At 31.2% G+C, this 25,492-nt stretch overlaps 1 protein-coding gene across 4 annotated transcripts in view; it reads left to right on the top strand.

Moving 5' to 3' along the window:
• Positions 1–3,807: 3,807 nt before the first annotated feature.
• LOC129905330 (uncharacterized) overlaps positions 3,808–25,492 on the top strand; it is a 55,186-nt gene continuing 33,501 nt past the window's right edge. The window contains exons 1-3 of one of the 4 annotated variants that reach the window (XM_055980791.1): positions 3,808–4,163; positions 4,234–4,372; positions 21,200–21,277. In XM_055980791.1, coding sequence (XP_055836766.1) covers positions 4,369–4,372; positions 21,200–21,277 — 82 coding nt within the window. In that variant the 5' untranslated portion in view covers positions 3,808–4,163; positions 4,234–4,368. Of the gene's footprint in view, positions 4,373–21,021; positions 21,108–21,199; positions 21,278–25,492 lie in introns of those variants that run through there. The other 3 variants (XM_055980789.1, XM_055980790.1, XM_055980792.1) reach the window with 3 other exon arrangements.

Consider the following 25,492-nt stretch of genomic DNA (forward strand, 5'->3'; position numbering starts at 1 on the left):
AAAAAAAGTATCAGAATATGTTCAGAAAAGCACAAGGCATAAACCATGAGTTGCACGCAGTGATCTGAAAGAAAAGTCCAAAAACGCTCCACTCTAATCTATATGGATCAAGTGATAATAAAAAACGGCTTTTGTTGGTTTGAAACAGATATGTCACATGAGGCTACAAGGGGTTAAGTGCGTTAGTCCAATTTTCCAACTAAGTAATATTTTATTGGGGAGGTGCCCCTGTTGAGCAACCATCCAACTGCACTCCGAGCTCCGACCTTGCATTGCATTTGTGTGTTGTGTTTTGTGTAACTCACAGTAAGTACTTTGTGAAATGCAAACATTTTTTCTTCAAACAGGTGGGTCTCTACCCAGAATCAGATAACAACCGTATCAATTTGTTATTATTAATTTGAAATTTGAGAGTTAAATATTTTTTCATAATAATAAAAGTGTTCAATCAATTGACCCAAAGTGTACTCGTATACCTACTATACTACCCTACCCTATAACATACATCTTTAAACACCAACCATTTCAACTACTTGGGGCTTCGGGCACAGTTTGAAAATATCAACACTAACAAACTGATGACACTGGCATAGTAGCACCAGGGCCGTATCGAGAGGGGGTGTGGGGGGAGGGATGTCTCACCTCCCACGATTTTCCGAGTCGGCAAATCAGTCCGCAACAAATTTATCGCCAAATCATTTTTTGTACGTACATAAGTGTATGTTTTCAAAATCTGGGGTCGAACTACGGCATACGTTCGTTAACGTTTTGACTATTGCTCTCTCTATTTAATCAGAAGAAATGATAGAGACGTATAGCGTCAATACGTTCACGAACGTATGCCGTAATTCGACCCCTGGCTAGCTCTTATCGCGTACGAGGTACGATTTGCCGAGTCAGCAAATTAGTTGCCAAGTTGATCGCCAAATCATTTTTTTACGGGTATGTAGGTATTTAAAATTTGGCTTGCTCGTGTCCCGTACTAGGTACGATTTGCCGAGTTGGCAAATTAATCGCCAAAAATTTTTTTTTAGCGTACGTAGGTGTATTTAACATCTGGTTAGCACGTGTCGTGTCTTGTAATCACATTGGAATTTTATCCTTTTCCTTTAACATTTTGATAGAATAGAACCTATACAAATACGTTAAAATAAGTAAAGAATTCTGAAAATTAATTTACCATACGAACCCTGAAAAGTATCTTGGATTTTGATTTTATCAGTTCTTTGTATTTTCGGAAAAATGTTCAAAGTAAAAAATTTAATAGAAAATCTAGAAGTGGAAAATTTGTACGTTTTTGATGCTTCATTGTTGATTCAAAGTACAATAGAATCATTTCTACTGATGATGAACTTTTTATTAATGCATTTATTTTATTTTCATCTACGTTTGCTGAAAAATTAAATGTTAATCCTGAAAATGATTTTTTGAAACATTATAGAGCTCGTCGGTTTCCAAAGAGAATGGATGAAAATCCTGAAATCGCTTCTGTTTTTAATTTGGAAACATTTTATAGGAAAGAGTTCAAAATGGTTCTTCAAACTTTTACGTCACGCGTAAAAGAGAATTTAACCATTTTTGAATCTTTTTAAAGAAATTTTAAAACTTTAATGCCACAATAGAATTAGTCGAATCTATTGTGGAATTGGATCCTATATATTTTTTTTAAAGAAGATGTGGAATGCTACTTACCTGAATTGCAAATTCTTCTCTTTTTCTTGCAACGAATAATGCTTGAATTTCGACGACATTACCAAAGAGGTATTTAAACTATGTAAGAAATGTAATTCCGTTAGCAAGTTAGTTTACTACATGTTTACCGCTCCTATGACGTCATCTTCTTGTGATCGATCATTTAGTTCTCAATTTTATTTGCGTACGACCATGGGTGAAGAAAGGTTAAAATCGTTGATGCTGCTATATTCCTCAAAAGATTAGTTGATAAAATTCAACTAAGCTAGGCGGTCGAAAAATGGACATTTTTAAAATATCGCAGGGTTAGACTTTGAATTAATAGTCAATTTTTTGTAACTATGTTTTATGTTTTTTTTTTTTTTTTGAAATTAATAACTTTAATTTTAAAGACTACAAATGTGCCCAATTTATTTTCTTTTAGCAAAAATATTTTTTTTATTATTAAAGAATGTACCTTAATGTTTATTTTTACTTGCGATATAGGTACTATAGGGCAAGTTTAGGATTCGTAAAAAAATCGAACTCGAGATAACAATTTTACATGACATTACGATGATGGAGAATGCCAAAAAAGTGGGTCCGGCAATTCTGTCTGTCTGTCTGTCTGTCTGTCTGTCTCTATCTGGAGCTGCAGCCTAAACGAGTGAAGTGATTTTCTTCAAACTTGGTAGTTAGCAGTTTTTGGTGATTCCCTAGAGGGGAAATTGAAATTTTTTTTTTATGACCAAAACTAACGGTACCTGCCATATAACGGAAATAGAAAAGTTAATTTTTACCGACTTCCAAAAAGGAGGAGGTATTCAATTCGTCTGTATTTTTTTTTTTTTTTTTTTATGTTTGTTACCGCATAACTTTGGACTGAGTGAACCAATTTTGATAATTCTTTTTGTATTGGAAAGCTGGTGGCTGCAGTGTGGTCCCATTTCAATTTTGTTCACTTTTAGCCATTGTAACTATTTTAAAAACCATAAAACCCAGTTTTGATCCATGGAAGTCGGTTTTGTTTTTTTGCTAAAAATGATTATTTTCAAAAACGGCTCTAACGATTTTGATTAAAATTTTTGTGTGTAGTACTACACATAATAGCCAACTTTTTAAATAAAAAAAATATTTTTTGTACCGTTATTAACGGTACCTGTCATAGAACGGTTTTTTTCGTTTCTGAATATCTCGTACAACATAAACCCGATTTAAATGAAAATTTTTATACAAAAGTGTGTAAGTAAAGATAATATTAAAATTTTAGAAAATTTTCAAAAAACGCATTTTTGGTTTTTTAAAAAATATTTCAAAATTTTTTTTTGAAAAATCAATTTTGAAATTTAGTTTTTATGTGTAAATTAATTATTTCTTCAAAATGGCATACCAATTTTTTTTTTGAAAAATGTTGAAAAATTTTTATACATAAAAAATTATTTTTTTAAAAAACGGCTCCTACAATTTTCGAAAATTTTTTTCTAAAAATACCTTTTTATACAAGAAATAAAATGGCATATTTTTTATTTTTTTTTTAAGATAGTTTAAAACGGAGTTTAATTAATTATAAAAACAGATTTTATTTTTTTTATACTAGGTACTTATGAAATTTCTTCAAAATATCAAATTTTAAATTTCTTGAATGAAAAGCTTTAACATTAGCTGCGTTCCTTTGGAAATATTTATCTACTTTTTAGTACTTAAAGCTGCTTTGAACTACTTTTTCAGTATAGCAAAGTAGTTTTAAGTAATAAAAAGTAGATAAATATTTCCAAAGGAACGCAGCTATTATAGTTACTTTAAGCATAAGAGCAAGTACGTGCGACCCCAGTCGTGCAATTTATTTTTCTTTTGTTACAGGTTATAATTAAATGCTTAATCGTGAAAATTATAGTTTTATTTCTTTTCTCAATTATTAAAAAAATCGGATGCAATTTCATAAAATGAGTCGTACTTTCACTGAATCTCACCCCCCCCCCCCCCATGGCTTGGACCCTCGCTACGCCCCTGAGTAGCACCCATGATAACGAGACAAAATCGTCGCGATACAGTATCTATGTGTATCTATCTATAATGCAACTCCAATCCTAAACCAAGTTACTTTTTTCTTCATTTATAAAATATTTCTGTTTTGGTGCGAACGATGACGGATTGACGTTTATTGTTTGGATTGTCCACCTAGTCCCAGATAAACAAGTCAGTCGCTACACTACAGTCGTTGTAGAATTCGGCGGTCTTGTAACGAATACAAAAAATAGTGGAAAACGAATGAATACCTTTTTCTATTGCATGTGCGAAGTGGATACTTTAGTTTTGTTTTGTATCTTTTTGTGTTTAGATACTTTTTATTCTCCGCTCAAGTGAATATTGCGACCGCGTAATAAATGGTGATCTTAGATTTCAAGAAAAAAAAATTGTGATGTGCTGATTGGTGATTCTGAAATATTTTTCTTAAATCGCTAAACTTGCGGATTCAGCTAAGCTTACAAGTAGTAAAAAAAAATTTGTTTTAGCCAAATTTACACATTTTGGTTAGATGTTAACATATTATTTTAACACTAGTTGCCTATACAGTGGATTAAATGCCGGTTGGAATGGGCAAATCGTGCATAAAAACCAAACGAAAATATTTTAATCGATAAAACCTCATCAACCACATTTTGTTGCCAGCTACATTTACCGATAGTACCTTTAATAATGAGTAAGTGCAACACTAATGGGCTTTGTAAAATCACCTGCTTTGTTATTTTTTATTTAATGAGTAAAGAAAGAATATGTACACAACTACATAGATACAAATCGATTTTGATTGTTTTAGTTGTCCGAGAATGTCAACAATTATTTATTTCTTTTCTAGCTAAATTCATATATAATTTTATTAAGTAGGTAGGTAGGCTTCTAGCTATCTTCTTTTTTATAAGCAGATATGTGTTTAAGTGTATATAAATATATCTATAGTTAACCTTGAATCAGTAAGGTAAGCAAGCCTTATTTATTTATGTACATAATTACTTTTCGTGTATGACATCAGAGCTGCCTTATTTATATTGTGTTTGAGATGTACGAGTATACCTATATATTTTGAGCTTTGGAAATGAAGACGGTGAGTTCATTATAAGTTAATGCCGATTTAAGATTGCAATAAAAAGTGGACTCAATGAAGCTTTCATCGCATACCTATAACTATTATGAAAACTTGTTATAAAATGCAGCTTCGAAGATCAGATGATTTTAGTTTAACAAATAATGATATTATTATAACTTATTGTTCCTTTAATTTAATGAAATATTCAAACTAAGTCATGATGATTATTGGAAAAATAAGTTTGCATGGAGTGTTGCTATGGTGTCCCAAATTAGTGTTAAGACTTTAATATTAAAGTGAACGCAGTCTTTTTGCCCATATCGCATTGAAGTTAATCTCTGTTCTATACACTTCGCTGAGGGAAAAGCCACCATAAAATAATGTAGAATCACATTTTTTTAACTAGGTATTATTCGGAATGATTTTGCGTGGAAGATGAACATTTTTAAATCAACGTGGAAAAAGGTTAATTTTTGATGGTTTAAAGTCACATAAATCAGAGTAGGTAGGTAGTTCATCTTTGAAACAAAGACGTTTTAACTTCAATTTATTTTTTCCCTCAGTGTACGACCATTATTCACTAGCTTAAAAATACATCGAAATGTAAAGAAATTTAAATTCAAAAAATAAATCCAAATCCATAATATAAGCTGTGTTTTATTTTCCTCATGATCCAGATCAGACCCTTGTTTTTTTTAGCTTTTCAACAAAAGCAGGATTTTGTTTTGTTATTGTTTCGCAAATCAATGCAATGATCTGACCTGTATAACAAGGAAACTATAAAACACAGCTTTAAACTACTTAAAGCAAATCTTAAATCAATTTTTTTAAATCCAATCTTGTTAAATCTAAATAAATTCCATTTTTTATTTATTTGTCATTTGCAAATTTTATTATAAGTGTTTTTAGAATTTGGGTAGAATTGCTGAATACTACGAGGAGTTCGTATATTATAGATGGCACCGGACATTTTGTAAGATAGTAGAAGGGCTCACCTAAAATCTAATGTATTTTAGCTGAAAAATGGTTTGGTTACCCTAAGCTAACATTGTCAGATTATAATCAATTTTTTGTTAAAATATGTACATATGTATGTGGAATGTATAATGAATTGAATATAAACCTAATTTGCATAAGAATGATGATTGAGGAAGATCAACCAATATGAATTAATTGTGGACCAGATATTATTTTTAGTTTGTTTATAAACATACATATCAACTGTGGAAAGCAAAATTGTTCCAACTCTAGGATTTGTTACGGACTTAGAAGCTTAGAACAATTTTGCTTTCCGCAAACGATATATCGGCCATTCCAAAGCAACGGAGAGGACATATTTACGCTTTTTATCCAGTCTATTTGGTGAGTCGTTAGAGCTTATCATTAAGCTGATGTCTAAGTCAGCTATTACATGAAGCCTCAAGAGGCGCGACTCTCTTTAAACATAATGAGTGCAAAAGAGAAAAAAAGATGAAAGAAAAAATTATTCGACGGTCGTGAGTCTGAGACTCTTTTTTGACGTTTCTTTTTCCACTTTTTCTTTTTTCAACATTCCCTCTTATTTCTTTTTGCTTCTTGGTGCAATACAACAACAACAAATTTTAAATCAAAAGAGAAATGTCAAATTTGAGTCCTTGACTCAAGAGGCATCGTGTAATAGTACGCGCCTCACAGAATGATTATCAAAAGAAAATTCGAAAAAAGAGGCAAGCCTCTTGAGTCTTGAGGCTTCGTGTAATAGCTGACTAAGAAGTTTTACGAAAAACTAAATATGAAAAAATTCACGGATAAAGACGGTAAATTTAAATGAGAATAACTTGGCAGAAATTGGTTGGGTTTTCATTAAAACTTCTTTGACACTAACTTTATGATGAGCCGAGCCCTAACGACTCACCAAGTCTCCAGAAAACGGAATGCTTTTTTATCCAAGAAAACTGTATAACAAACGTAAATATGTCCTTTCCGTTACTTTGGAATGGCCGATGTGTAGATATGTAATACACACTCCCTTTTTCATTAACGTTTTATAACTTTATATAACTGTTTAAATTTTGCAAATGTGATTAAAAACCTTGTGTCACAAAAGTAGATTGTCTTAACCGCCAATAATGTGAAACTTATTTTTATTAAATAAAGCATATTTCCAACCATTTGAAAAAAGTTAATAATACGACTGACTATGTATAATGTATACTCGCGAATAAAAATTCCCTGGAGTTTTTTCCCATTTTGAGAACTTTGCTATCGCAAATCACCTTAGAAAAAAAATTCACCAGAAAATAGTTATCGTGAATAATTTTGCCCATGTAACTTTTTCCTATTTTGAATGCAAAAGTTTTCCCAAGTAAGTTGTGTGCGAAATAGTTGTTTGCTTGTATTGACAGATACAAATAAGAGCTCCACGTTTGTGGACCTCCGGGAAGCCAGAACTGCGACCTGGAAATGTTTGAACCAAACTTGTCTTATTCGTTTGCCCACCTTTTGTCAAAATTTTCCTTTCTCCACCCTTCAAAAAATTGTAAAGCATATTCTTTTTTACTTGCTCAATAGGGCAAGTATTGGTTTCGTGTCAAAAAAATAATTCGAGGTTTTAATCAAAACTAATATTACGATGATGGAGAAGTCCGAAAAAGTGGTTTTCGTCGTGACGTCCGTCGGTCTGTGCGTCCGTCGGTGCGTCGTCAAAAAAAAGCTGTACATGAAGCTGCAGGCTAAACGGGTGGACGGATTTTCTTGAAATTTGGTACAGATAATTTTTTCGTAATTTCCAAGGTTGGTTTTTTTTTGTTTTTTAATATCTCGCTTAGAACGTATACCTCCCATACAAAATTTTCGAGTTATTGCAATTTTCTCGAAAACGGCTCTAACGATTTTGATTAAATTTAACACACGTAATGCTGTACGTAGTTCTAACATTATTGCGTTTTTAGTTTTTCTCAAAAAATACGGATAATGGAAATATGATATTATTTTTTTTTAATCCTTGATGTCGGCTCTTCCCGTACATCGTTAATAAGTTATTACAATTTTCTCGAAAACGGGTCTAACGATTTACTTAGACTAAATCTGACATACATAATGCTTTAAGTGATTTTAATATAGCTAATAGCGTAAGAAATAGCATACAAAAAATGTACATATTTTTGCATTTCTTATGAAAATAGTTAAAAAATCAAATTTGACTACCTAATTGAAAATATTTTTCTTAAAAAGCTTTGACATAAAAGCTACTTTTATCATAAGAGCAAGTACGTGCGGCCCCAGTCGTGCATTTTATTTTTATAGGAAGTCTTAAAAATGAAAAATCTTCTAAAACGCTCAGATTTTGAGACAGACTTATAACACCAATTGCAATCGTTATTTCGAGTTCTATAAACATACCAAATATTATCGTTTATTCACCCTACGTTTAGGAGATATCCAAAAAACAAATTTTTTACTGAAAAATTCATAGTCTTTCAAATCCCAAAAATATCTTTTTTTCAAAAACTCAAATTTCTTTCGGTTTTCCACCTCGTATTCTTTACATATACCAAAAATCGTTGTTTGTTCAACCTACGTTTAGAAGATATTCAAAAAACAAATTTTGTACCGAAAAATTCACTTATTTTTTTTCAAAAATTCAAGTTTCTGTCGTTTGTCAACCTCGAGTTCTATTCCTATACAAAAAATCGTTGTTTTTCCACAAAACGTTTAGGAGACATTCAAAAAACAAAATTTTGTACCAAAAATTCTCACCAAAAGTTACGTATACACCAGAGTGTACTGTGGATCGACTCCATGTAATTAGACGTGACTTAAATTGCAAAAAATTCAATTTCATATGTACATATATAAGTATGAAAGCACTTTTTTTTTTTCTTAAATCAGTTTAGTTATGGAATAAATGACCTTCAAACTTCAAAGTGACCTGGTGCGTTTAAGCATTTTAGAAAAATAATTGTTAAAATTTCAATTTTAAGCGAAATTAAAAAAAATGCAGATGTTGGTGAAGATATGTATTTTTATAAATCTGTGTTGAAATTCTATTTACGTTTGCTAGTTGAATTAAAAAAAAATGTATTACTCAAAGAACAAAAAAATTGTTTTAACCGTGTTTGTTATGGAAAATCTAATATGTGGCTAAGGTTGCTTTAAAAACAAATTAGGTATGTGTTTTGGATGGATAGCTGTGAACGTTTGATTTGCAAAGCCCTTTTTTGCCCACTTTAAAAAAAAAAAGATTTCTGAATCCCAGGGAATGAATTTTTTGAAGTTTGGTGTTCGAATTCCAAATTGACTCGGACAAAAAAACTTCTAGAATATATTTCAAACAAGTTTCATTCATTTCAACGAAGAAACTGTTAAATATAGCTAAACTTAAGACAACCATCTTTTCAAGACCAGCCAATTTTATTAAATATTTATTATTTTATTTTTTGTAAAATTATCTTACTTTTCTACATTTATGAACATTTTAGAAAGATACAGATATTTACAACAAGTTTAGAATTTTTCCCGTCTAAATGTATGGAGTCGATCCACTGTGCAGTGCATCTCTTCTGGGGTTATTCTTTTTCTCTGGGGAAAAAAAGTTCCCATAAAATTACGTACCTTACTTTGGCGAACACTTTGTAGCGGAATAAAAAAAATTTATCTCATTAATTGTAGCTAATTAAATGCTAATTTGTTGCGCAAACCAAAAAATTGTAGCTCGCATAGTTTTTGAATTATTGAATTTTCCGCTAAAATAAGTCTGACGTTAGCGGACAAAATCTGAAATGATTGAAATTAATGAGTTTAGTTAACCTCCAAATTTGTAGCTTTTTAAATGCTTTTCAATTACATTAACTTGGTTTTTGTAGATTGAACAGTTTTTTTTGTTATTCAAAATTCCGCTAAAATAAGACTGAAGTTAGCGGACGAAAGTAGGAAAATTAATATTTTTTAATAAAAAATGACTGGGTGAAGCTACAAAATTAATTTTTGCGCAACAAATTAGCATTTAATTAGCTACAATTTTGGGCATCAAAAAAAATTTAATTTTCCTACTTTCGTCCGCTAACTTCAGAATGCGCCATTTTGATACTAAAACTTGTGAAACCTGTGAGTTATAAACGGATTTAATAAACTAATGTGCTGTAAAGAAAAACGAGTGCTTAGGCTGAATATAGTTAGTCCCGTTTTTACTTTTTCTATAGGGCAAGCACATGTTGGTTTCGTGCCAAAAAAAAAAAACATTTCGATGTATTTATCAAAACCAACATTACGGTAATGGAGAAGTCCGAAAAATTGGGTCTCGGAATTCGTTCTTCACACACGTAAAATTTCCAAAAAATGGTCAATACTAAAAAAAAAAAATATCGGATTTGTTGTGTTTTTTTAATGCAAACTTGTTCAGAAATAGTGTTAGCTTTAAACCTCACTGATCATACGATGGAGATTATAACGGTTAAATCAGTCGATGCTTTATCTGAAATAAGAAGTTTTGTTGTATGATTTCTTTTTTTTTATGGGCGATATGTAAATTAATTACACATGGATACTTTTGCTAGTGGTATGTAAAATCAAAGTTAATTGTTGTATTTGCAAAAAGTTAATTATAAAGTTGGTTTTGAAGCCAGTAAATTCAATGCATTTGATCAGTACAAAATCATTTTTATCAAAAAAAAAACCGACTTCCATGAATCGAAACTGGGATTTATGGTTTTCAAATAGATTCTATTGTCCAAACTGGACGAAATGGGGCCACACAGGAATGAAATTTCGAATACAAAAAGAATTATCAAAATTGGTTCACTCAGTCCAAAGTTATGGGTAACAAACATTAAAATAAAAAATTAAAAAAAAAAAAAACAAAAAAAAACAATTGATTTTAATGGAATTCTGGAATTTTCCAATTTTGAAAAAAGTTATTCAAATAATTAAACTTGACCACAACAACACAGAAAAAATATTTTTAAAAATTATTTCGCAAAATGTCTCATAAAAATAAGAAAATAAGCATTGGTTTGCCCTTTTATGACCTTTAATAATTCTCTTGTTTTTAAATATGTAACATTTTTAATTTCCATGTTTAATAGTTAACGATAGAGTAACGGCTTAAAATTCTCTTTTTCTAATTTACAAAAAAAGTTTGGGTTCCCAAAATCAAAGCGGTTTTAGACGAAAAATCGGTTTAGGTTTTAAATATTCTTAAAAATTAATAAAATATTTGAAAAAAAAATAATAAATGTGTTTTATTAACAATATATACCCCAAACAATTAATTCATTCACACAACAGTGCTATATTTAATCAATTTCATTTTAAATTACATAAAATTATGTGCAGTTCAAAAATGATACAATATGCATTTAAGGGTTAAAAAAAAATTGCTTTGAACTGCAAGAGCAAGTACGTGCGACCAGCATTTTACTTTTTAATGCGTCTAACGGTCGATTTTGTCAACATGTTTTTCCAAATTGTATAATCTTTTTTTATGGATAAACTTATGTTCACAAAAGGTACAATAAAATTAAACGGGCCCTTTTATTAGCCTAAACAAGTCACGAAAGACTTGAGTTTATCCTTTCTTTCCCGATTAGTTGCTCAAATCTCACCTTAGATGCAGATAGTTATTCAGAGAACAGCATAAGCATATACATACATACAAATTACAATAATCTTACCATATATGAAAAAAATTCCACACCAGAAAAGACAAACGCTTTTTCAATTACTGAAAGTAAGGTTGTAAATAAAAAGTGGATTGACATGGTATTTATTCACGAAGATCGAATCGATACGCTTGTAGACTTTTGGTATGTTCAACTATCAAAAATCTTTCTCATTGCTATGCTTGAATTGCCTATACATTAAGTTTACTCAGTTACGCCATTTGCAGAACACAAATGCATGAGCTCTGTTGGTTGTTAATTATTGGGGCAACAAAAGTTGTAACGCGAACTCCTAGCACGAATGAATGAACAACTATGTAGTGGCAACTTTTACTATTTTATGACATTGAAAAAACATTAAATTAATGTAAGCTTAATTTTTTGGTAAATAGAATAGAAGTTATTTTGGAATTTGAGCTTTAGACTAGAGAGAGGGCGATCGGTCTCTAAAGGGATGTGAAAACTAAAAAAAAAAGCGTTATTGCCTTGTTGTGGTTAAAATAATTATTAGAATATGCAAAAAAAATTATATAGAAAGAACCCGTACTTGTCTATTATTTCTGGAGCAAGATTGAAAAGAGGTTAATCTATGCTTTGATTTATCCTATTTATTGAAATATACTTTTTTTTCGAAAATCAATCGAAGAAATTTCTGTAAGGAATGAAAATTGATGCTTATAAATAATATTCGGATGAAGACGAATTCAATAAACCTTGTCTCCCCAAATTTTGTCGATTATTCTCCAAAGCAATTACATATAAGCAATTCTCATCGTTCCTCCTATCTTTTTTCAAATAGTAGCTTGTCAAGACATTCATTTGATCTTTGACTGTTAACAAATGGTCATGTCAACTCCATAACAAATTTTTGCGACTGGTTAAAGTATCGACGAGTAATGAATCATTATACTGCCGTCATGGGCGTACACACCATTGGGGCAACCGGGGCAGTGCCCCGGGGCCCCCGACATGCCAGGGCCCCGACTGAAGACAATACAGATAAGTCAAATTATTATAAAAGTAACGAAGCAAAAAGACATGAATCACTTCGGACAAAAGAGACACAAATTATATTCTTCATTGTAATGCATTATGAATTGGTAACCAGCCACATAATATTTCTTCTAAAAAACAATAATACCTCAGGGGCCCAACAAAAGATCTTTTTTTTTAAGAAAAATGTTACTTGAATAATCTTAGCGACCAACAAATGATACATCAGGGGCCCCCAAAAAAAATGGAGCGCGTATACGTATTTTTTTATTTGTTCTTATTTTCTATATCAAAGGGGCCCCAAATATCAAAGGAGCCTACAAATTAAGTCTTGCTCCGGGGCCCCGGCAACTCAACGTACGCCTCTGACTGCCGTGCTATGCAAAAAGGGAATATGAGCCAAAAATCAAAAAATTAGTTTGAAGCATATTTGAAAACGTTAGCAGCACTTTATCCACAATATGGATGCAATAGGAATGGAAGAATTAAATTAATTTTCACTTAAAAAAAAAAGTGATAAGCGAATCGTGGATTATAAAAAAAAAACAGTTTTAAAAATATTCTTGTGTAATTCAAAGTGTTTTTTTTACTTGCTCTATAGGGCAAGTATTGGTTTCGTGTCGAAAAAAAAATTTGAGGTTTTAATCAAAACCAACATTACGAAGATGGAGAATTCCAAAAAAGTGGGTCTCACAATTCCGTCCGTGCGTCTGTACGTCTGTGCGGTTGTGCGTCCATCTGTACACATTTCCACAGCCTAAACGGGTGGACGGATTTTCTTCAAATTTGGTACACATGATTTTTATAGGATTCTGAAAGTTGGTTTTTTTTTGTTTTTTTTTTTTATATCTCGCTTAGAAAGTGTACCTCCCATACAAATCTTTCAATTCAAACCAAATAACTCGAAAACGGCTCTAACGATTTTGATTAAACTTTGCAGACGTAATATTCGAAGCAATTGCAACAAAACTGCATTCTTAGTTTTTCTAAAAAAAGTCAAAAAAGTGTAACTCAAATACAAATTTTTCAAAGTATATACCAAATAACTTGAAAATGGCTCAAAGGATTTTGATTAAACCTTATAAACGTTATATTGAAAGCAATTGCAATAAAACTGCGTTTTTATTTTTTTTTTTTTCAAAAAAAGTCAAATAAAAAAACATTTTATTTTTCATTTAACAAAATTTTGCCCTAGATGTCGGCTCTTCCCCAACATCAACAAAGTTTCTTTAATTTTATATAGAGGCAGCTCTTAAAATCTACAAGTAAACTAACATAAAAGTGTTTTAAAGCAGTTTGTTCGATTTTGACATAAGCCTATGCGAGCTCATGTCTACTATAGTGGGGCCTTAACTAAGCTTATCAAATACTCCGAGGTATTTCATTAGCAAAGCAAGTAAAATGAATCTTATCTAAACTACAAAATTGGATATGCGCCCTTTACTACTGCACGGCACAAGTTAGAAGGGATAGAAAGGTAGGAAAGAATTTTTTGTTGGTACTGGAATTGAGAATAAGATGATTATTATCTGAGGTAGGGCACACACCTCCAGGTTAGCAGTCAACCACTACATCCACTGCACCATAGCCACCCGATTTTTCTTTGCAGTTGTAATCGTGTGACAAAAAGGAAGCCAGAACATTTATAAACTTTGTCTCCACTGAAATAATATTTTTCATAACAAAAGAAAAATATTTCTCAAATAAGTTTAATCTTATTTGAAATAACATGGCAACCGCAAGGTGAAGCCTAATGTTGAATATCTAACGTTATTGGTAGCTCTTCATTTGGCAAACAGTGAAAGAAAAATTATTAAAAAATAAAACTCAAAGTTTTTTGTAAGTTTTTTAATATACAGGGTGTCCCGGGATGAGATAAGAAGATCTTGAGGGATGATTCTTGGGTATATTCTAAGAAAAAAATTGTTCTACAGTAACTCTCTGCAAAGTTGATACCCTTTAGCGATGATTTAAGAAAACGCTTGCTTTGGTATGCCTTTACTCATGTTAATGTCTTGATTTTTAGAAGAAATGCTATTCTTTGTACCTGTCTTTAAGAAATGTTATTATTGCTTAGATATTAATTTTCAAATGGAAATATTTTTTTCTTACCCATTATAATTTTTGAATTTGGGACCGATTTTCTTCGAAAAATAAGTTATAAACAAGGAATGGATTTTTGTGACCTAACAAATTCTAAAAAAGCAAATAAAAATCAATAAAAAAGGCAAAAAATGCATTTATTAAATAAAAAGCAAAATAGCTAAGTATTTAATTACAAAAACACTAAACTACCGACAAATTTTCAACGTTCACAGGCAAACTGAAAGAAAAACTATGTTGAAGTTGAAACGTCTTTGTTCAGAGATAAAGTACTTTGATATTCTGTTTTAATATACGAAACTACCAAAAATTAACCTTTTTTCCACGTTGATTTTAAAATGTTCATTTTCAACACAAAATCATTCCGAATAAGGGGTAAGTCAATGTGGTTTTCATTAATTTTACGTTACTTATGGTGGCTTTTCCCTCAGTGAAAAAGCTTCCCACAATTGTCTCTAAGAAGCATTTTAAATGAACTGAATGACCGCTCTACTGGAGTAGAATCGAGTGGACGCCATACTGTTTACGTTATTTACAGCAATATTTTCGAGAAGCCAGTAATTAAAGAATTCATTAGTTCAAGTATTTTTAGTTCCTGTTTAAAGTTTAAAACAGTATTGAACTTTTACACTTGTTCATTTTCGTTGTTATTATTTAAAACGGTATCCCTTGAAAAAAATTAGTTTAATATAAAAGAATGTAGGTACATAAGACTGGGCCAAAAAAATAAAATATTTTTTTTTTTGAAAGTTACTTCGAAAATCTTGTTCAGGATGATGAAAAAAAAATTTGGTGAAAATTTGAGCCGTTAAAAAAAATTTTAAGAGGTCTATCATCGGTGTTTTTAATTTTTATACATGATATGATGTTTTACAACAGAACTGCTAGACGATCAAAGTAAAAAAAATTTCTGTTCATTTTTTCTCATATAAAATTAAATTTCCTACAAAAAAGATCTAATTGAAAATTTTCGTCAGACGAGCCGTATTCGAGTAATTAAGCTTTTTAAATCGAAGTGTTTTTTCAATTTGCCTGTTTCACTTTGGAATTTTGTGATGAGCAAATAAGTGAATAGAAAAATAAAACCTCGACAGATTCTTATAGGAAATTTAATTCTCTACAAAAAAGGTCTCATGGTAATTTTCCCTAAATTGAGTTTTGAAGAAGTTATTCACGATTTAAATCGAGAAAAAAATTAAAAAATCAATTTTCAATTTCAAAATTTTCTAATTCACTGAAAATTCAATATTTTCAAATTAGCAAGATGTTTTCTTGTAGGGAATTAAACGTTCTATAAAAAGTTCCTTGGCAGCAAATTAATTGCTTTAACCGTTTAGAAGATAATCGTATTCAAATCGCAAATGCATACTTGTCATAAGAAAACTATTGAAATCAGTGGGCATTGGTTTTGATACGAATATCTTCTTAACGGTTAAAGCAATTAATTTGCTGCCAAGGAACTTTTTATAGAACGTTTAATTCCCTACAAGAAAACATCTTGCTCTTAAAATTTTTTTTAACGGCTCAAATTTTCACCAAATTTTTTTTTCATCATCCTGAACAAGATTTTCGAAGTAACTTTCAAAAAAAAAATATTTTATTTTTTGGCCCAGTCTAATGTACATTTACAGTCTCTCAACTCTACCTGATTTGTGCAAGTCTTCGAAAATTTGGGTTTTAAAGTCGAACAAAAATCCAAAAGTTATTTTGATGAATGGAAAGAAAGAAATTTGTTTTAGAAAAGAAAAGTACATTCTCAACTTTCTTGTTTTCTTAAGATTATTAAACGGCCATATTTTTAACTAGGAAACTAGTGTACGAAATTGAGAGTTTGTGGAAATTTATATTCAAGATTTTTAATCGAATTATGAAAACAATTTTCTTAAAAAAGACACAAAACCAAACAAAATTATCAAATTTGGTCAACAAAATACAAAAAAAGACAAAAAAGGCACATATGATTAAAAAAGGCAAAAAAAGGGAATAAAGGGTAAAAAAGGCAAAAAAATGCAAAATTAAAAGAATATATTTGGTATCAGGAGAACATGAATCGTGTTTGTATAAAGTCCTTAATTGCATACGATAACGCAGTAAAAAAAGGCAAAGTTAGGAAAATCCGTTCCCTGGTGTGTGTGTGTTGTAGTGTTTTATAAATTTATTCTTATGAAGAAAACAATTATGAACAAAAATATCGTTCACAAGTTTGCCAGAAAAATTATAAATTTTATGATATTCAGGAAAACCTGCACCAGGTAAAATCTCTAAAAAATGTGTTTTTTTTTTGCTTTAGTCAAAAATGGGTGCGAATTAAAAATTTTTTTCTGTAGTTTAAGTTTATTTCTGTTTACAACAATTATTTAAAGTGTGCTCCTTACTTTTGTGTGCTTAATAGAGCCCGTTTTTTTTGGATTTTATTGGGAATATAAGTTCATTCTATCTATTGTCCCTTTTTTAATGATGGATGCTTTTGATGCTTTTGATGTCAAATGAGTAACGCTTTTCACTCCTATTCATAAAAAAGCCAAAATTTTGCAGTTTGGAGAATTATGCAAATCATTGAACAGGTCCATTTCTTCCCATCCAATGATAACCGTAATCTTCATCAGCCAATCTTAAAATTCGTGTCCTTAGTGGGCTGGAGCGTCATCTTTTTCGTAATATGAAGTAGCTAATTGAATCAGTGAAATATCCTGGATTGTATCTGGTAAATCATACTGGAGAACCTATACCAATTAATATTAGCAGTGAAATCCAAAAAAACCTGGTGCAGGTTTTCCCAAATATCATAAAATCTATAAGTTTTCTTGCAAACTTGTGAATTTATTATTTTACAATAAATTTACAACACATTTTTCGAAGAAAATCGGCCTCAAAGTCAAAAATTATCATGGGTAGGAAAAAAATAATTCCATTTAAAAATTAATATCTGAGCAATAAAAAAAGATAATAACATTTCTTAAAGAAAAGTACAAAGAATAGCATTTCTTCTAAAAATCAAGACATTAATGAAGTTTTTATCATAAATATTAACGGACTTATAAACATTAACATGAGTAAAGGAATACCAAAGTAAGCGTTTTCTTAAATCATCGCTAAAGGGTATCAACTTTGCAGATAGAGGGTTACTGTAGAACAATTTTTTTTCTTAGAATATACCCCAGAATCATCCCTCAAAATCTTCTTACCTCATCCCGGGACACCCTGTATATTTTTTCTATTTTAACTATACATATATATATAATTCATTCTAATTATATATCACACTGCTTGTGATTTAGACATATTTAAGCATAACGTGAGTATTTTAAGGAGGGCTAAGAGCTGAAGTAAACCAAGTCACAAAATGTGAATTCGGAGATATAATGAACGAGTTTAAGTAAAGACGCTATCATTGAATCAAACATTTTGTATGACTTGCTGAACAATCTTTTTTACAATATATTGACATGATATTGACAAAAAAAAAACACCTAAAGCAAATTTAGTAAGTTACTAATTGTAAGTCAAAAAGCAGACTGGTTTTTAACTAAGTAGATTTAGCTGTAGCATTTTACTAAATTGTTTCAAATTTTGCACCATTGAATTCTATCAGGGGTTCTTAAAGTGTGAGTCGTAGGGATGGCGTTGTTTTCGTAAAAAATAGAGTTGGAGAAAAAGAGAAAGATACCGAATGAACAATAACACACTTGTGAGAGTTTATAAAAATGCTAGTCGGTTCAAGTAAACTTGATTATCGAAAAACCTGTTCGGGGTTATGAATTCACAAGTGGCAGCGGTTGTGCGATGCGTAGTGCGTCGTCCTCCCAACCGCACCGCTTAGGTCGTGAAATCAAGCCTCGCTCGGGCAATTTTCAAAATTTAATTGAACATAAGCGACTGAGCACCACTTAAAGGAGTCTGATGATCGGGTTGGTGTCCGTGAAATAGCTATAACTCCAGCCTATGAACTTGGTGGTAACACACACAAGCTGTTATTGTTAATTCAAAACCTTCAATCCAAGTTTTAATTAAAAACTTTAACAGTACCCACGTTTTGCTCGTAACTTTATTTGGTTGTTTAAAATATCGCGATTTCATATTTCACAAGTAATCAAAACAAATGTGTGATCTTCAAAATAAACGAAAATACTTTTCATTTTTTTTACGTTTATATGGCCCACCCTGTAATTTACAAAACATTATTGGGTTAGGGTCAAAGTTCTGCCGGGATCAAAATTCTTTTTTACAAAATTCTGCTTTTAGAATTCAGCTGTTCAAAATTCTGTTTTTCGAAATTCTGCAAGTGCTTTTTAACTTTTTCCAAATCCTTTAATTCTAATGCAGAGAGGATAGTTTTACAAACAAATTATCTTCTCAATTATTTAGGCAAGATTTGCTACTTCATTCATTATTTACTTAATTTGTAAATTTTTTTTAATATTCACATTTTTTTTTTTTTTTTGAAAAATTCACCCTAGATGGCGAATCCAATCAAATATTTTGAAACTTCTCTAAAAACATCCCTAAATGATTTTAACGTTAACTGTGGAAAACATGTTGATATTCTCAATGAAAATGATAGTGTATGTACTTAATTAGTTTTTCGTTTGTCTTTAAAATGAAAAACTTAGTAACTTCTGAGTTATAGAACAAACAAGGCGTTATGGACTGTTCATAAATGAAAATTGAACATTTTACTTTAAAGCAGGCATGTCAAACTCAATGATTACTAGGGGCCAAAACAGCGGGATCTAAATTTGTATGGGCCGCAAAAAAGTAAAACTAGAATTTTTATAAAATATATTTATAAAAATAAGAAGAATTGTAACATTAATGCAAGTATTTTGTATTTTTGTTGAAACTTGACATGGAATTTAGAAATAGCGACATGATGCAACTCTGCGCTGCATGCAGATTTTTCTCCCATAAGTTATTTTATTTTGCTGCAGGGAAAAAAATGCACGTCTGTTTTGACCATTATAAACTTATAATTTAGTTTTATTTATTTAATATTCATTCGTTCATTAAAAAAAATAGGTGAATGTGCGTAGAACGGAATACATACATATATTATAACCTTAAGCCTGGTACGCAGATCGAGATAAATTTTAGCATATTTCGAATTTTAATTGGTCAAAATAAACTCATAATAAGATACATTTTAGCTCCCATACAAAGTGTCAAAAAAATTTAGCCGAGCTAAAATGTATCTTAGTATCTTATCGATAATTTGTATGCGACCTGATATTTAGCTCGGATCTGTGTACTAGGCTCAAAATTAGTTAAAGTTATTCGTTGTGGACCGCATGCGGCCCGACATACATGCTTTAAAGTAAACATTTTTATAAAGATATCGTCTCATAGTCGCGTATGAGAAATAAAGGTAAACTGCAACTAAAGTCTCCTACCGCCAACTTTGCATGTAATTATGCAGGCAGGTTTACAAGGAAAAAGTTTAAAGAACATTTTTAAACGAGGATTTTTTTATAGTGGGTAGGTACGAAACAAAAAAGATAAAATACTATTTTTCGGCTCAGTTTAAATAAGATAGATCAAGCATAACACGCAATAGTTATTTTAATTAATAAGCTATTTCACAAACTCACTGGAATCAAATAAATTTATTGTCGCTAACAGTGGAATGAAATTCACATGCTTAATTTTAAAGTCTCAGCGAAAGTACAATTTGCTGAAATTAAGTATGAACGTATGTATTTGTATCTTCAATATAAAGTAGCTACCAAAATACGATGATCTAATACTACATAAAAGAAAAAAAAATAATTACGTCGGGCTGTGTCGTTTTCGTTTAAGTATTCGCAATAACGATACAAGCAACATGAAAACTCGCAGACTTTCAGATAGTAATCTTCCCGACGACTGCTAAGTTGAGTTATCATATTCAGCCTCATCCAATCATTATACCTATATAAATTTTGTATAGCTACATTGACGCCATCGCGTTGTTCAAATCTATAGCTCCCACAAGATTTTTAGTGAAAATATATCTTAAAGCTTTATTCATGTGCATTTTAATGTCATTATTTTACCCCCACTCGGGTACAAGGTTTTGTTTTGAAAACTTACTTCAACATTCAAACTTAATCAGCCAAGCCCAGAGTGTGTATTAGTTTATAAAAAATGATATCATAGTTTTTCTTTCATCCCTCCTCGGAAGTTAATATAATACCCAGGGCATAAACAAAAAATACCAAGACTGGAAAATTTCGTACGTCTTTCCGCCCGAAACCCTTTTGTGTACAGTGCTGTCTGTGAATATATGTGAAAGCCACCACGTTGGTAAATGACGTTAACACGCACACATTTATAGATTCACGACATTCACCACACATCCAACACGAACACAACGAAAGGTTCACGACATTCACCACACCTCCCAGCTTGTAGGCAAACGTCAGTTGACCGCCGAGTTTCCAGTCTTGGTATTTTTTGTTTATGACCCAGGGGTTGAAGTTTGAAGTATAAACTCGCGAGGTGACTTTATTTACATAGCACATGTAACGAAAATACTCGTATATATAACATCAAAAAATGTATAATTCTAGCAATCTGATATTAAGTTTGACAAATTGATTTATAAAATAGAATATTCATACATATCTGTGTGTGTTTTATGTGTATGTATTTAAAAAAAAGTCTGGATAAAGCTACGACAAATCAGACTGATCAATTTAAAACAATTAACGCAATTTATTAAATTCGCTTGCAGCACCAAGCATGAACATCGAATATGCATCATCAATATCAAAGAAAATTGAGGAGCCGATATCTTGTCAAATGAAACCATGTAAGTTTACTATACGAGTTGAATATTAAGAGCCCCCGCACACTACAAACTTTCTATCGGCCGACTGTTTGGTCGGTCTCTTAATCAGAATGAAAATGTATGAGAGTGCGCATACTACAACGATTAAGTATCGGCCGATCAAAAAGTTTGTTTGATCGAAAAAAAAGTTTGTTTTGCTACACAATTGCCTTCAAACTAATATATTTCCTAGCGACCGATTGTTTAGTCGGCTGCCTGTGCGCACACTAGGAGCCCAACCCGACTAAACTATCGGCCGATAGAAAGTCTGTAGTGTGCGGGGGCTCTTAGGGCCAATAGTCCGATAAACGTAAGTTAGGGCTTATTACTAGGAATAAAAGTTTTTTTATATTGACATTTATTCTTCTTATAATCTAACTGACGATTGAAAAATAACTGACTAGGAGAAAATAAACTTGTAAGTCCGAGATATGAATACAATATTCTAATTAAGAATAAATAGTAATAGTAAATACGAAAAAGTCGCTAAGCTTCAAAGTTCAAACTCTAAAAAGTTTTAACTTACATATATGACATTTTTATTTTTTATACGTATCTTTCTACATATGTACATGCACCTAGTCACTATGGGGATTATTCATCGATACTGTTTAAGTTGCTTTGAAGATAAAACTCGAGTTTATTTAATAATTTGAATTGCATGGGATAAACCAAAGTTTAATTTAAACAACACTTGGCAACACAGTGATTCTTTTTGTAATTTTTGAGGTAAGATATACCTACTTCATCGCCAGTTCTTGACTAATGATACTAATGAAAGGTAATTTTTAAGGATTTGTATAGGTATGCTCAATTAGGTGAAGACTTTTTGGCGGCCAGTAGTCAAATTGTTATCAAAAAAAGAACTATGACTTAGGAAAAACTTTTTCTATAGACATTTATTGCGTTATTGCATTAAAAATATTAGATATTACAATTTTAGTAATTGGCGTGAGGCGCGTCACTTTTTCAAAAACTGACGTGCGTCACTTTTCCAAAAACTGACGCGCGACAGTTTTCCAAAGAGTGATGCGCATCACTTTTCCAAAAAGTGAAGCGCGTCACTTTTTAAAAACTGACTAGCGTCACTTTTGCAATGAGTGACGCGCGTCAGTTTTTGGAAAAGTGAAACCCGTTACTCTTTGCAAAAGTGACGCCCGTCAGTTTTTGAAAAAGTGACGGGTGTCACTCTTTGGAAAAGTGATGCGCGTCAGTTTTTGGAAAAGTGACGCCCGTCAGTTTTATGAAAAAGTGTCGCGCGTCAGGTTTTTGAAGAAGTGACTCGCGTCGCTCATTCAAAAAGTGACGCGCGTCACTTTTGGAAACTGACTTTTGGAAACTGATTGAGGGGTCGAAACACCCCAAATGAATTTTAGCCTACTTCCAATTATCGTATCGAAATGAAACTTTGTACATATATAAAGCTCAGATGACTACACACTGGGGAGGTGCATTGAGGGGTCAAAACACCCCAAATCAGTCTTAGCCTTCTTCCAATTATCGTATCGAAATGAAACTTTGTACATATGTCCAGCTCAGATGACTATACAATCTTTTAGTGGCCCTTATCTTGGGGAGGGGCTTTTGTATACATATATAACGCATATGCAGCTCAGATGACTACAAAATAAAAATCATGTCAATTACTTTGGAAATGACCTAGCAGAGGTTGTAGGTATTACTGAGTACATCATATTTCAGCACTTGAAATTTTTCGTAGACCCTCAAAATTTCAAGTTATCGTCAAAAAACCGTTTTTCAATGTTTTCAGATTTCAACGATTTTTTACTCGGCCATTTTTCGGTCAATTTCAGATTTTTTACAGTTCTAAACAGAGGAGTACTTGTTCTTTTTGAAAATATATTTTATTATGCTCAAGCACCTAATTGGGTGTAGATTTTATGTGCTGAATCTTAAAGTACAACATTTTTTCACAGTTTTTTTAGAGATTGGAGACCGTTTTAAGCTAAATTTTGTGTTTTGGAATTTTTTTTTTATAAATAGTTTTATTGTTCTATTTATGCTGAATCAAGAAAGCTTACTCATTAAAAACAGTTAGAATTTGTGGAAGTTATGGTTTTTTTACTCAAGAAAAAAATTCCAATTTATTGCTTTTTTGAAATTTTATCAAAATTTTGGGGGTGTTTGGGCAAAATTGACTTGTGTTATCATGGGCAAGAAAAAATGAACAATATTTAAAATATATATCTGGGCAACCAAAATCGATATCAACATTTTTTAAACGTAGTTACAAAGAATAACATTTTTCTAAAAATTGAGGCAACACAAAATTTTCTACCATTATTATGAACAGAGAAATTAATTTTACATTTCTTTCATTGTCCCAAAAAATTGAAATTTCTTTCTCGAGTAAAAAAATCACAACTTCGACCGAAAAATGGCTGAGTAAAAAATCGTTGAAATATGAAAACATTGAAAAACGGTTTTTTGACGATAACTTGAAATTTTGAGGGTCTACGAAAAATTTCAAGTGCCGAAATATGATGTACTCAGTAATACCTACAAGTTCTGCTAGGTCATTCCCAAAGTAATTGACATGATTTTTATTTTGTAACACAGTGTAATAATTAAAATTTTAATTTTGACTGGGTAATCTTAGGATTGTTTTTTTTTTTTTTTTCTAGTAGGTAATCAATAACGTGTTTATAATAAGTGACTTTAATTGATAAATTTATATTCAACTTGCATTATTTTATTACCATAAAAGCTAATCAATGAATTTATTATGCAGAGCATAAGGTTTTGGTTTAAGCGTGGAATATCCAACAAAACTCGCGTTTCCTGTTCAAAAAAAAAACCCAACTCGTTTACCCTTTTCTATTCTTTTGATTTATATTTTAATCACTGGCATTCAAAAAAAGAATAGGGAAATGTTGATACTCAAATACAAGGCACAAAGATTTTTTTTTTGTTTTTTTTTTTTTTTTTAAGAAAGTATTGAAGAATAAGATTGGACTGCTGGTGCAGTGTGGTCCTATTTCAATTTCGGACTATAGATTTCATGAGAAAACCATAAATCCAAGTTTGGTTCCACAGAAGTCGGTTTTGTTTTTTTACTGACCTCCAATATGGAGGAAGTATTCAATGCGTCTGTATTTTTTTTTAATGTTTGTTACCTCATAGCTTTGGACTGAGTTAACCAATTTTGATAATTTTTTTTTGTATTGGAAAGCTGGTGCCTGCAGTGTGGTCCAGTACTGGCTATAGAGAAAACCATAAAACCCAGTTTCGATCCATGGAAGTCGGTTTGGTTTTTTTGATAATAATGATTAGATAAAAAGATTAGGTATGTTTTTTTTTTCAATTTATTTAAACAATGTACAAATAAGGCATTGTCTTTTATAGTACCTTAACAATACGGATAATAAGATACAATTATGAAAAATAATAATTAAACCTATAAAATAAAATAAATTTTCTTTTTTATTTTTAATTCAAAAATTAAATTAATATTAATAACCTGTTTCAAATTATTCATAAATTGATTTTAACAAAAGTGAGATTTTTGTTGTATTTGGAAGTGTGTTCCATAACTTGGTTGCATATACAATGAAGAGCCGAGAAGAGTTCAGGTAATTGAAAGCCGGTACTAAGAGATTGGTAGTTCTAAGGGATTGTGCAAATTCTAATTTTTCATAAATGTATGGAGATGTTTTGTTTTGTATAATTTTGTGTAGAAATATACAGCATCTTGAATCTAGAAATTGCTGTAGTGAACATCCAAGGACTAGTTTGTGGTAGTGCGAAATGTGTTCATGTCTCCTGAAACATATCTTATCATGTCATTGAAAGCCACAGGCAGTTTATGTTTACAGTGTGAATCGGGCTTACAATATACGACATTAGCGTAGTGAATAAGAGGTATTAGTAATGTTTTTATTAGTCTCAGTTTGGTATTTACTGGGGTAATGTTAGAGAATGGCCAGAGTCTACGTAGCACAAGTTAGGTTCTTCCAATTATGCAGTTGATATGATCATCAGCTGAAAGCAATCGGTTGATTTTAAAACCAAGACTAGTAACAGTGTCTTGGAAGTGAAGCTGGATTTGGGCTAGACAAACTGGAGGGAAGGAAGGGGTATCAAACTGTCTCTTAGACATTACAATAGTTTGAGACTTAAGCGGATTCAAAGTTAGACCATTGCTAATAGACCAATTGGAGATAGCCATGAGATCCT

The sequence above is a fragment of the Episyrphus balteatus genome, chromosome 1 (genome assembly GCF_945859705.1).
Source record: "Episyrphus balteatus chromosome 1, idEpiBalt1.1, whole genome shotgun sequence".
Taxonomy (NCBI): Eukaryota; Metazoa; Arthropoda; class Insecta; order Diptera; family Syrphidae; genus Episyrphus; species Episyrphus balteatus.